Consider the following 12,108-nt stretch of genomic DNA (forward strand, 5'->3'; position numbering starts at 1 on the left):
CCTCTACGTCTTTAGAGCGTAGCGGACCCGAAAAAATTTGCTCTACATGCTGGCGAAACTTTCTCCATGCATTAGGCAGGTTAGACGAATCCCAGTCCATCCGTGGCGTGGGGATACCTGTGCTGTCCATCTTCCATCGGCAGGTCGATGAGCACTTAACTCTGACACCATGTAGTATTCACAGCCCGGATATAATAAATACATACAATGTGCTTCGGTCTCACTCCGGCGTGCGTGTGCCGCCAACCTTTTGTTTTACATGACCCTGTCTCTCGCCTTTGCGCATCTTGCTTACGTCATCAGTTAGTGAACTCGTAACTATGCCCAAATACTACATGTAATGTATTTATTACACTGTCACTGTTACTTTGTGATTTAGAAAAATGTAAAATGCAAACTAGTGGAAGTTCACTGTGACAGGTATGCTTTTAATTTGAAGAAACAGCATCCCTTTTCTGTGATGACAGTTATATACATATACAATGCATATATTAATCTATAAGGGCATGTACTACTGTATCAAAATTCAAAAAGACAAAAATAAAATGGTTGCAGTGTGTCTATGGCTGATAGAGAATAAAAGTCTACCAAATGTATAGTATTGTATCTTTTCATATCTCGTGAATTTGCAGAGTCCAGGTCACACAACATGATGTGCAACAGCATCTGTGTAACCTGGTGCTGCCCTCTGCTGGGCCTGAGATGTAGTGCAATAATTGAGGAGTCTCATCAGCAGATCAATAGAAGCACAGCATAATGTGAACGTGGAAATAAAAACACAATTCCACAATAGCATTTTAATTTTCTTTTATATTCATACAAATTTGAGTGAAAATTCAATAATTAAATCATAATTATAACCCATATATATTATATATAACCCATTACCAGCGATAGACCAAAGGTGAGACCATTAACATGACACCAGATTGTGACAGACTTACCAGAGCAAGCCTGGTTTCTGGGCCCTCAGTGGTAAGCTCCACTAATGTCCTTTCTAAAGCTGGAAGTTCAGCACAGCTCCCTGTCTGTCCTGTACATTGAATACTGGCTATGGTCCTCTCTTATCGAGGTTGTCGAGCTGGAATCTGATTTTGGAATCTGGATTTTTTTTTCGACCTACTATATGAAATTTGCATGACTTTTTTCGACATACTATACTATGATTTTTTTCGACATGCTGTAGCTACTATGACTTTTTATGATTCAAATGGTTAGAACATTGCATTTTAACTTCATGCATATTTTTTGTCTTGTGGCAGTATATTTTATTTATTTTATGATATTTTATTACTTTTAACTTTGTATTTTGTACTTCATCTTTTTATTGTGTTTTTATTGTGTTATCTATGTATTGTGTTTTATCTTGTTGCACAGCACATTGGAAACCTTGTGTTTGTTAAAATCGTGCTTTATACATAAAGTGGATTGGATTTGATCTGTCCATTACAAGAAGCCCATCTCAGAGGCAGAGTCTTGGAAATTGAGGGCTGGATGGAGTAGCCAGACTGTCCATGCAATTTACAATAAAAAAAAGTGGTATTTCCATCCTGCTAAGCAAAAACACACCATACTCCCATATTTCAACTGTAACTGACAGAGAAGGGCATTTCATCATAATTAACGGTAACATTGACAACGTAACAAAAGCGGGTATCTATGGCACAAACACAGACTCCCCCACATTTTTCCACTCCCTATTTGCAGAATAAGCCATCTACCCAAACTCACATATAAACTTAGTAGGCGACTTTGACACTGTGCTGAACCCAGACCTAGACCGCTCCACCAGTGGTGTTTTCTTGCAGAGGCCAAGGGAAGCCAGGCTTCCTCAGTTGTTTCAGAATATAACCATCATTTAATAAAATCACTTTTTTTTAACAGTTTCCGTAATCCCTCTGTGATGTGTCTGTCGTCTCCTCCTCGTCTCTCTTCATTAATTATTGAGCGTTTCATGATGTGTAAAACAGCGCCCCTCTAAATGTTACGGGGTGAATGAGCATTGAAAACATGTTACTGCACCCTGTTGTCTGTGAGCCCTTGGTGAAAAAAAAAAAAAGAATGATTGACCAATCAGATGAGGCTATTGTCACAACACTGCTCCCCTGTGATTGGTCAGGACAGTGTGAAGGGAAGCCGCAAACTCTTTGGCATCAGGCCAATCAAATCACAGTATGTTATCGACGTCAACGTCAATGAATGAAATAACGGAAGATTAGTTGCTTTGTGTTCATCTCTTGATAAGCTAGCTATTTTTTTATGGATTTGTATTATTTTTATTATTATTATTATTATTATTATTATTATTATTATATTATATTATTATTTATTTTTATTATTTTTATTAGTAGGAGAGCGGCGGAGTATCCGCGTCTCTGATTGGCCAGTGAAACAGCGCTGACAAACCGCCATTGAGATCATTAGACTTGGACGTTGACGTTCGCTATTTGGTTTGCAAGGATGTCGTTCTACCAGAGCATCGGCAGTAAGGAGGTACGGTTGACAGCATTTCTTGTTTTATGTACCCGCTAACTGTAGATAATAAAACGTACTGTCAACACAGCGAAACATATAGCTTTCCTAGCGAGCTAGCTAGTTAGCTATGATCTATGCTAAGTTACCATGTTGCCATATCAACGTCAATGCACCTGTAACAAAAATGTCGTTAGCTAAATGAGCTCTTTCAGGAAGCTCCCATGATTGCAAGCTAACTGAACTACCGTCAGACATTTGACAGCCAGTGTTTGTTTCCGGTAACACAGCTAACACACAACCTCGTTGTCTGTTCCTTCTAGTTCATGAATAAAAGTTTACAGAGAAGTCAAAAGTATCAACATGTCAAAACCAAGCTGGACACAGGTATCTCTGCAGATGTACTACAATGTTACAAACTGGTGTCATTTGCTATGACTTGTATAAATGCTTATTGCTTATATGCTTTATTTATAATACAGGATGTAGCTATACTAAGTATATGGAAAGACAGGATTACATTCAAAGAAGTAAGTAACTCATTTATTTCTGTGACCCAATTTGTATTTAAAACAATGTAATATATGAAACAACAGAACTCATTTGAAGAGGGATTAGCATTGGCAAGTCATTTTAAAATGTTAATATTTCTACTCTATGCACTTTATTTGATGCACTCTAACATCACATTTTTTTTATATTTTAAATTCAGTAAAAAAAGAGAACTTCCATCCATTTTCTTTCCGCTTATCCGGGACCGGGTCGCAGGGGCAGCTGCCTGAGCAGGGACGCCCAGACTTCCCTCTCCCCGGACACTTCCCCCAGCTCCTCCGGGAGGACCCCAAGGCGTTCCCAGGCCAGCCGGGTGACATAGTCACTCCAGCGTGTCCTGGGTCTTCCTCGGGGTCTCCTCCCGGTGGGGCATGCCTGGAACACCTCCCGAGGGAGGCGTCCAGGGGGCATCCGATACAGATGCCCGAGCCACCTCAACTGGCTCCTCTCGATGTGGAGGAGCAGCGCCTCTACTCCGAACTCCTCCCATGTGACGGAGCTCCTCACCCTATCTCTAAGGGAGCGCCCCGCCACCCTGCGGAGGAAGTTCATTTCGGCCGCTTGTATCCGGGATCTTATTCTTTCGGTCATGACCCAAAGTTCATGACCATAGGTGAGGGTAGGAACGTAGATTGACCGGTAAATCGAGAGCTTCGCCTTTCGGCTCAGCTCTCTCTTCACCACGACGGACCGATACAACGACCGCATTACTGCAGCCACTGCACCGATCCTCCTGTCAATCTCACGTTCCATCCTTCCCTCACTCGTGAACAAGACCCCAAGATACTTAAACTCCTCCACTTGAGGCAGGAACTCCCCCCCGACCTGGAGGGAGCAAGCCACCTTTTTCCGGTCGAGAACCATGGCCTCAGATTTGGAGGTGCTAATCCTCATCCCGGCTGCTTCACACTCGGCTGCAAACCGCCCCAGGACATGCTGGAGGTCCTGGCTCGAAGGAGCCAACAAGACCACATCGTCCGCAAAGAGCAGGGATGAAATCCAGTGGCTCCCGAACCAGATCCCCTCCGGCCCACGGCTGCGCCTAGAAGTCCATAAAAATAATGAACAGAACCGGTGACAAAGGGCAGCCCTGCCGGAGTCCAACATGCACCTGGAACAGGTCTGACTTACTGCCGGCAATGCGAACCAAGCTCCTGCTCCGGTCATACAGGGACCGAACAGCCCTTAGCAGAGGGCCCCCGACCCCGTACTCCCGAAGTACCTCCCACAGAATGCCACGAGGGACACGGTCGAATGCCTTCTCCAAGTCCACAAAACACATGTGGACTGGTTGGGCAAACTCCCATGAACCCTCGAGCACCCTGCAGAGGGTATAGAGCTGGTCCAGTGTTCCACGGCCAGGACGAAAACCGCATTGTTCCTCCTGAATCCGAGGTTCAACTATCGGCCGAATTCTCCTCTCCAGTACCCTGGAATAGACTTTCCCGGGGAGGCTGAGAAGTGTGATCCCCCGATAGTTGGAACACACCCTCCGGTCCCCCCTTTTGGAATAGAGGGACCACCACCCCGGTCTGCCAGTCCAGAGGCACTGTCCCCGACTGCCACGCGATGTTGCAGAGACGTGTCAACCAAGACAGCCCCACAACATCCAGAGACTTGAGGTACTCAGGGCGGATCTCATCCACCCCCGGTGCCTTGCCACCAGGGAGCTTCTTAACTACCTCTGTGACTTCGGCCCGGGTAATGGGTGGATGAACCTCCGAGTCTCCAGCCTCTGCTTCCTCAATGGAAGACGTGTCAGTGGGATTGAGGAGATCCTCGAAGTATTCCTTCCACCGCCCGACGATATCCCCAGTCGAAGTCAGCAGCTCCCCACCTCCACTGTAAACAGTGTTGGTGGAGGGCTGCTTCCCCTTCCTAAGGCGCCGGATGGTTTGCCAGAATTTCCTAGAGGCCGACCGATAGTCCTCCTCCATGGCCCCCCCGAACTCTTCCCAGACCCGAACCTTTGCTTCAGCGACCGCCCGCGCTGCAGCACGCTTGGCCTGCCGGTACCTGTCAGCTGCCTCGGGAGTCCCCCGAGCCAACCAGGTTCGGTAGGACTCCTTCTTCAGCTTGACAGCATCCCTTACTTCCGGTGTCCACCACCGGGTTCGGGGATTGCCACCACGACAGTCCATTCAGACTCAACGTCCCCAGCTTCCCTCGGGATCTGGTCAAAGCTCTCCCGGAGGTGGGAGTTGAAGACCTCCCTGACAGAGGGTTCCACCAGACGTTCCCAGCAGACCATCACAACACGTTTAGGTCTGCCAAGTCTGTCCAGCTTCCTCCCCTGCCAGCGGATCCAACTCACCACCAGGTGGTGATCAGTTGACAGCTCAGCCCCCTCTCTTCACCCGAGTGTCCAAGACATACGGCCGGAGGTCAGATGACACAACCACAAGTCGATCATTGACCTCCGGCCTAGGGTGTCCTGGTGCCACGTGCACTGATGGACACCTTTATGCTTGAACATGGTGTTCGTTATGGACAAACCGTGACTAGCACAGAAGTCCAATAACAGAACCCCACTCGGGTTCAGATCGGGGAGGCCGTTCCTCCCAATCACGCCCCTCCAGGTAACACTGTCGTTACCCACGTGAGCGGTTAAGTCCCCCAGTAGAACAATGGAGTCCCCGGTTGGAGCACTCTCAAGTACCCCTCCCAAGGACTCCAAGAAGGCCGGGTACTCTGCACTGCCGTTTGGCCCGTAGGCCGAAACAACAGTGAGAGACCTATCCCCGACCCGAAGGCGAGGGAAACGACCCTCTCGTTCACTGGGGAAAACTCCAACACATGGCGGCTGAGCTGGGGGGCTATAAGCCAGCCCACACCAGCTCGGCGTCTTTCACCGCGGGCAACTCCAGAGTAGAAGAGAGTCCAGCCTCTCTCAAGGAGTTGGGTTCCAGAGCCCAGACTGTGCGTGGGGGTGAGCCCGACTACCTCTAGCCGGTAGCGCTCTATCTCCCGCACTAGCTCAGGCTCTTTCCCCCCCAGTGAGGTGACATTCCATGTCCCCATGGCTAGAGTCACCGTCCGGGGATTGGGTCGCCGGGGCACCCGCCCAGGACAGCCACCCAAATCGCACCGCACCGGCCCCTTCTGAACCCTCCTGCGGGTGGTGGGCATACAGGAGGGCGGGCCCACGTCTCTCCTTCGGGCTGCACCGGGTCCCGTGGGCACAGACCCGGCCACCAGGCGCTCGCCTGCGAGCCCCAACCCCGGGCCTGGCTCCAGGGTGGGGCCCCGGTGACGCCAATCCGGGCGACGTAAACTTCCTTGTGTGTTTCTTCTTCATAGGGGGCTTTGGAACCGCTCTTAGTCTGACCTGTCACCTAGGACCTGTATGCCTTGGGAGACCCTACCAGGGGCATTAACCCCCGGACAACATAGCTCCTAGGATCATTCAGGTGCTCAAACCCCTCCACCACGGTAAGGTGTCGGTTCAAGGAGGGGGCACTTGTCAAATGAAAAGAAAACAACTTTAGTAAATGTGGACTGTACTGTAATTTAATGTTTTCATACTTTTGCAAAAAGGTTACACAACAGTGTAGACAGAGCTTGCTTGAAAGAGTGTTTGGACAACATTTACATTTAGGTCATTTAGCAGACGCTTTTGTCCAAAGCGACTTACAATGAGTACATTTGTCAAAAGAAAGAAACAAAGGAACCACAACATATCATTGCCGATAAAGTAAGAGCTAAAAATAGAACAAGTGTTAGATCCTCGTCAGAGTAAAGTAGTAGCTGTTCAGCAAACATACCTTAAGAACAACAGTGCAGTGATCAAAGTGCTATAGGTAAAGGACAAACAGGGAACTGTGGAACAGTGACGTAATGAAAACATTTTTTTTTGCATTCTCTTTTTATTTGAAAAAGTATCGAAAAGTATCGAAATATGTTGGTACCGGTACCAAAATGCTGGTATCTTGACAACACTACAAACGTAGCTTACCACCACTGGTGAGAATGTGTATGAATGAATAATGGTTTCTGTAAAGTGCTTTGGGTGCCTTGAAAAGTACAATATAAATACACAAAGCTGGCATAGTGACTTTAAAAGTCTGCTATAGGTCATATTATTACACACCATACATGTAAATGTACTTCACAAAAATCTTTTTAAAACTTACTCATGACTGCTGCAACGCGGCGAAACTCCTTCCTGAAGTGATCCTGGACATCCACGTCGACCGACAGGCAAGGAACGAAGTCCAGGACGAACACCTTCAACACCGACTCCAGGCACTGGCGATGAGCTCACGGAAGTCCTCCCCTGCCTGCTCCACCGTCCTCCTGGCCGTCAGGTTGTTGCTGGGGCAAGAACACAGACAACATCTGGTGTACGTGGCACAATAGCACTCACCAGCTCGATCCTCAGGTCCCTGGCGCAAGCCCCCGGCGTCGCCATGGCACCAAAGGATAGGCATCGTGACGAACCCATCCATGATGCTGCGAAGGTGGGAGTCCCTGACAAGAAGAACAAACTGGAACAACACAATGGAGAATTATTATCATGCAAACAAGATTATGATCAACATCAGACATCATTTGTCAAATGACTTCCAAAACAACAATACCTTTTTGTCTGGAGACTCGGTGGGATGACCAACTTGTGACTCCCGCCGGTGCGAGCAGAAGTTGGCCACTTCCTCACGGCATGGCGATGACCAGTTCCATGGGCTAGTTAAAAAGACTAAATCACAGTCAGAAATTTCATTCATAACTTATAATAATTATATAAGCAAAGCTCTTTCCACTAGGTCAGGTGTACAAATATAGTGAGAATACACCTAACAATTAAAAAAGTAAAACACACAAAACAAACCAGAGGGTCTGCCGGAAAAAGAGATGACAGGCTCCTGCCTGTCACACCGATCCTCCATCCTCTGCTTGGCAGCAACGGATAGCCAACGGTTCTTCCTGCGAGGCATCCTAAATGAAAAGAAGGCACACTGGACAAAAACGTTATCAGGAATATAACAGTGAAAACTTGTATTGAATGCAGTCAAACAAATAGAAACCCATTCCTCTGAGACACAAAGTGTCCACTAGTCTCCTCCTTCTGATGATTTTCTCCACTGCAAAAAAATAATAATAATTGTGGTTATTCATATAACATCAAGTCATATATCATATCATTAAAAGGTCATCTCAGACCACTAATCATACAGAGCTGGACTCTACATCTATTCTCTATATTATAAAAATGTTCTTAAACATACCAACCATATATATATACACTCAACAAAAATATAAACGCAACACTTTTGTTTTTGCTCCCATTTTTCATGAGATGGACTTAAAGATCTAAAATTCATTCCAGATACACAATATTACCATTTCTCTCAAACATTGTTCACAAATCAGTCTAAATGTGTGATAGTGAGCACTTCTGCTTTGCTGAGATAATCCATCCCACCTCACAGGTGTGCCACATCAAGATGCTGATCTGACATCATGATTAGTGCACAGGTGTGCCTTAGACTGTCCACAATAAAAGGCCACCCTGAAATGTGCATTTTTTTGTATAAATCTTTTTATTGAATTTTTGTTCACATACAACAAATTTTTCACACATACAATGTTATCAAAAAACAGAAAAAGGAGTAGAGGATAGCAATTAGTTGTATTGTACAGTGTATGTTGAGAACAACAGCGATTTAAACTGAGCCAGAACGGCTTCTACTAATGAACCGAAGTTAACCCGTATCCCTTCCCACCCAATGTTAGACAACAGAGAAAAGAAAGAAGAAGAAAAAAAAAAAAAAAACATTACTAAAGTTACGTATATTAAAAATAATAAATAAATGAAAATTAAATAATAAAAAAATAAATAAAATAAAAATAAATAAATAAATTAAAAAAAGGAGGGGGGGGGGGGGGGGGGGGGGGCATCTAATCATTCTCTGGGTGGATTGTGGTTTTGTCCAAATACTCCAGAAAGGGCTGCCAGGTTTTTTTAAAAGTGTTGTCGGAGCCCGCCAGAGAAAATCTAACCTTCTCCAGTTTGATATGAGTCAGGACCTCTTTGAGCCAGCTATTGTGTGAGGGTGGAAGAACATGTTTCCATTTAAACAAAATAAGACGTCTGGCCAATAGAGTCGTAAAGGCCAATACCCGGCGTTTTGACGCACAGAGGTTGGGTGTCGTATGCGGAGGGGAGCCAAACAGGGCCGTGCAAGGCTCAGGATTAAGATCCACATCAAGCACTGTTGCAAGTGTGACAAAGATTTGGCGCCAAAATTCAATGAGGTTTGAACAGGACCAAAACATGTGTGTGTGATTAGCAGGTGAACACTTACATCTATTGCAACTGTCACTGGTGCCTGGGTAAATCTTCGCCAATCGGGCATTTGTGTAGTGCACTCTAAAAAGAACTTTGCATTGTAATAGACTGTGCCTGGCACATATAGAGGATGTATGGACCAGCTTAAGGGTTTGGTCCCATTGACTGTCCGTGATTGGGGCTCCCAACTCCTCCTCCCAGGTCTGCTTCAGGCGAGTCGTTTGGTCAGGGTTAAGGGAATCAATGGAATTGTAAATCACAGAAATGGAGCGCTTTTGTGCAGGGTCGAGGGTGAGCATGGAATCGATCAGAGACCCGGGCGGGTGATTGTGAAAGTGAGGGTAGGTGGTTTTAACAAAGTGCCTGACTTGAAGAAAACGGAAAAAATGAGAGTGGGGTAAATCAAACCTGGCTGCAAGTTCTGTAAAATCAGTAAATTTGTTATCTCTGTAAAAGTCCTTTACATGTAGCAAACCTTTGTTTCGCCAGGTAGTAAAGGTAGGGTCCGAAAGGGAGGGTGGGAATAAATGGTTTTTAACAACTGGGGCCACGACTGAAGGGTCATTCAAGCCATAGTGTTTACGAAACTGCGTCCAAATTTTCAGTGAGTTGTTAACAACAGGGTTCTGTGAAATATTATGAATCTTGAGGGGGAGTGGCGCAGTGAGGAGGGACTGTAAAGAAAACTTTGAGGACCGTAGTTCTATCAAAGCCCACAAGGGGCCTGTGTCGGCTCCTCTGTCCAGCCAATGACCGAGTTTGTTAATGTTGCATGCCCAATAATACTGGATAAGATTGGGTAGTGCAAGACCGCCCAGCTTTTTGGGTAGCTGTAAAACAGCTTTTCTAATACGGGGTGGCTTGTTTAACCATAGAAACGAAGATATTGTCTGGTCCAGTTGTCGAAAGAAGGATCGTCTAATAAAAATTGGGATATGTTGGAACAAGTAGAGAAATTTAGGGAGAATCACCATCTTAACCAGGTTGACTCTGCCAGATAGGGAGAGGGGGAGGGAGGACCAGCGAGTCAGATCAAGTTTACACTTTTCAATAAGAGGACGGAAATTTTTGTTAAAGAGGTCCTTGAAGGAAGCGGTGACAAATATGCCTAGATATCGAAACCCCTCTGAGACAACTCTGAACGGGAATGTGGATGATGGCATCTTCTTAGACAGGTGATTGATAGGAAGAAGTTCACTTTTATTAAAATTTAATTTGTAACCAGAGTATCTGCCGAATTGAGTTAGAATGTCTGTGATAATGGGGATAGACGAGGCCGGGTTCGACACATATAATAGCAAATCATCCGCATATAGGGATAGCTTATAGGTGACATCATTCCTGGTGATGCCCTCGACTCTCCCCTCCTCCCGAAGCCAAGTGGCCAATGGTTCGATAGCTAGAGCAAATAGGAGGGGGGAGAGGGGGCATCCCTGTCTGGTGCCCCGACAAAGGGCGAAAGAAGGCGATCTCACTCCGTTTGTAAGGATATGGGCAGTTGGGGAGTCATAGAGCAGTCTAATCCATGCGATAAAGTCAGAGTTGAAACCAAATTTAGACAAGATGTAGTACAGGTACTCCCATTCAACCCTGTCGAACGCTTTCTCAGCGTCTAGAGAAATTATCACCTCGGGTGTGGCAGGGTTGGGGGAGCCAATAATGTTGAAAAGTCTCCTGGTATTAGATGAAGAGTTCCTTCCAGCCATAAACCCAGTCTGGTCCGTGGAAATTAGGGCAGGTAGGGCTTGCTGCAGACGCGTAGCTAGGATCTTGGCGAGAATCTTTTGGTCCACATTTAAAAGTGAGATGGGCCTATAGTTGCTACATTCTAGGGGGTCTTTGTATTTTTTCAGTAAAAGAGAGATATTAGCTTCTGATAGGGTTGGGGGCAATCTGCCATTATTAAAGGATTCGTTGTAGATATTTACCAAATGAGGGGCTATTAGGTTTGAATATGCTTTGTAGAATTCTACTACAAACCCATCTGGACCTGGGGATTTGCCGTTTTGTAGCTGCCCAATCGCCTCCTGTACTTCCGCCGTTAGGATTGGTGCGCCTAATTTATTAGCGAGATTGCTATCAACTACAGGATATGAGAGCATCTCCAGGGGGTTGTGGTTCTTCCAGATTTCAGGGGAGTACTCAGAGGAGTACAAATCGGAATAGAAATTCAAGAGCGCATCGTTTACTGATTTTGGGTCAGTGACCACTGTCCCTGATGGTAATTTTATCCTAGGGATCAGCCTTGAAAGCGCTGCGGTTCTAGCCTGATGAGCGAGGAGTTTGCCCGCCTTGTCTCCCATTTCAAAATAGCGTTGCTTTGTCTTTAACAGCTTAGTTTCAACCTTGGATGTTGACAAAAGGTCAAACTCAGCCTGGAGTTTGAGACGTTGGTCATAAAGAGAAGGAGTAGGGGCGGTGGCATATTGTCTGTCGATGCTAACGAGTTGATCTGATAGCCAGACCATCCTTTCCGTGTCCACTTTTTTCTGCCGGGAGGCAAATGAGATAGCCTGACCCCTCAGATATGCTTTACACGCCTCCCATAAAGTGCTTCTTGAGATGTCTGGAGTGTCATTTGCATGAAAAAAATGGGTTATTTCCTCTTTAAAGAATTTTTTAAAATGTGGATTATTCAGTAAAAAGTGAGAAAGTTTCCACAGTGTCTGAGGAGGGCTAAGGTTTGGGAATTTTATGACAACTGATGTGGGAGCATGATCTGAGATCACTATACTGTGATACTCGCTAGAGTTGACCCAATGCAACAACCTATTATCAACAACAAAAAAATCAAT

At 45.8% G+C, this 12,108-nt stretch overlaps 1 protein-coding gene across 1 annotated transcript; it reads right to left on the minus strand.

Moving 5' to 3' along the window:
- Positions 1–7,011: 7,011 nt before the first annotated feature.
- LOC311010667 (uncharacterized protein) lies at positions 7,012–8,123 on the minus strand. Its single transcript, XM_084005254.1, has 4 exons — positions 7,903–8,123; positions 7,853–7,867; positions 7,605–7,707; positions 7,012–7,511 (listed from the first exon to the last, which is right to left on the minus strand). The coding sequence occupies exons 1-4, from the start codon at positions 7,956–7,958 to the stop codon at positions 7,254–7,256; spliced, it is 432 nt and encodes a 143-aa protein (XP_083861380.1). The 5' UTR covers positions 7,959–8,123; the 3' UTR covers positions 7,012–7,253.
- Between the last annotated feature and the right edge of the window lie 3,985 nt (positions 8,124–12,108).

Source organism: Eutrigla gurnardus, assembly GCF_963514095.1.
Source record: "Eutrigla gurnardus genome assembly, chromosome: 3".
Lineage (NCBI taxonomy): Eukaryota > Metazoa > Chordata > Actinopteri > Perciformes > Triglidae > Eutrigla > Eutrigla gurnardus.

What these genes read in the sequence shown, in the direction of transcription:
- LOC311010667 (XM_084005254.1), bottom strand. Translation starts at nt 7,958, where the DNA reads ATGCCTCGCAGGAAGAACCGTTGGCTATCCGTTGCTGCCAAGCAGAGG. An exon ending in CCGAGTCTCCAGACAAAAAG is followed by an intron (nt 7,512 to 7,604) that starts GTATTGTTGTTT and finishes GTGTTGTTCCAG; the next exon opens with TTTGTTCTTCTTGTCAGGGA.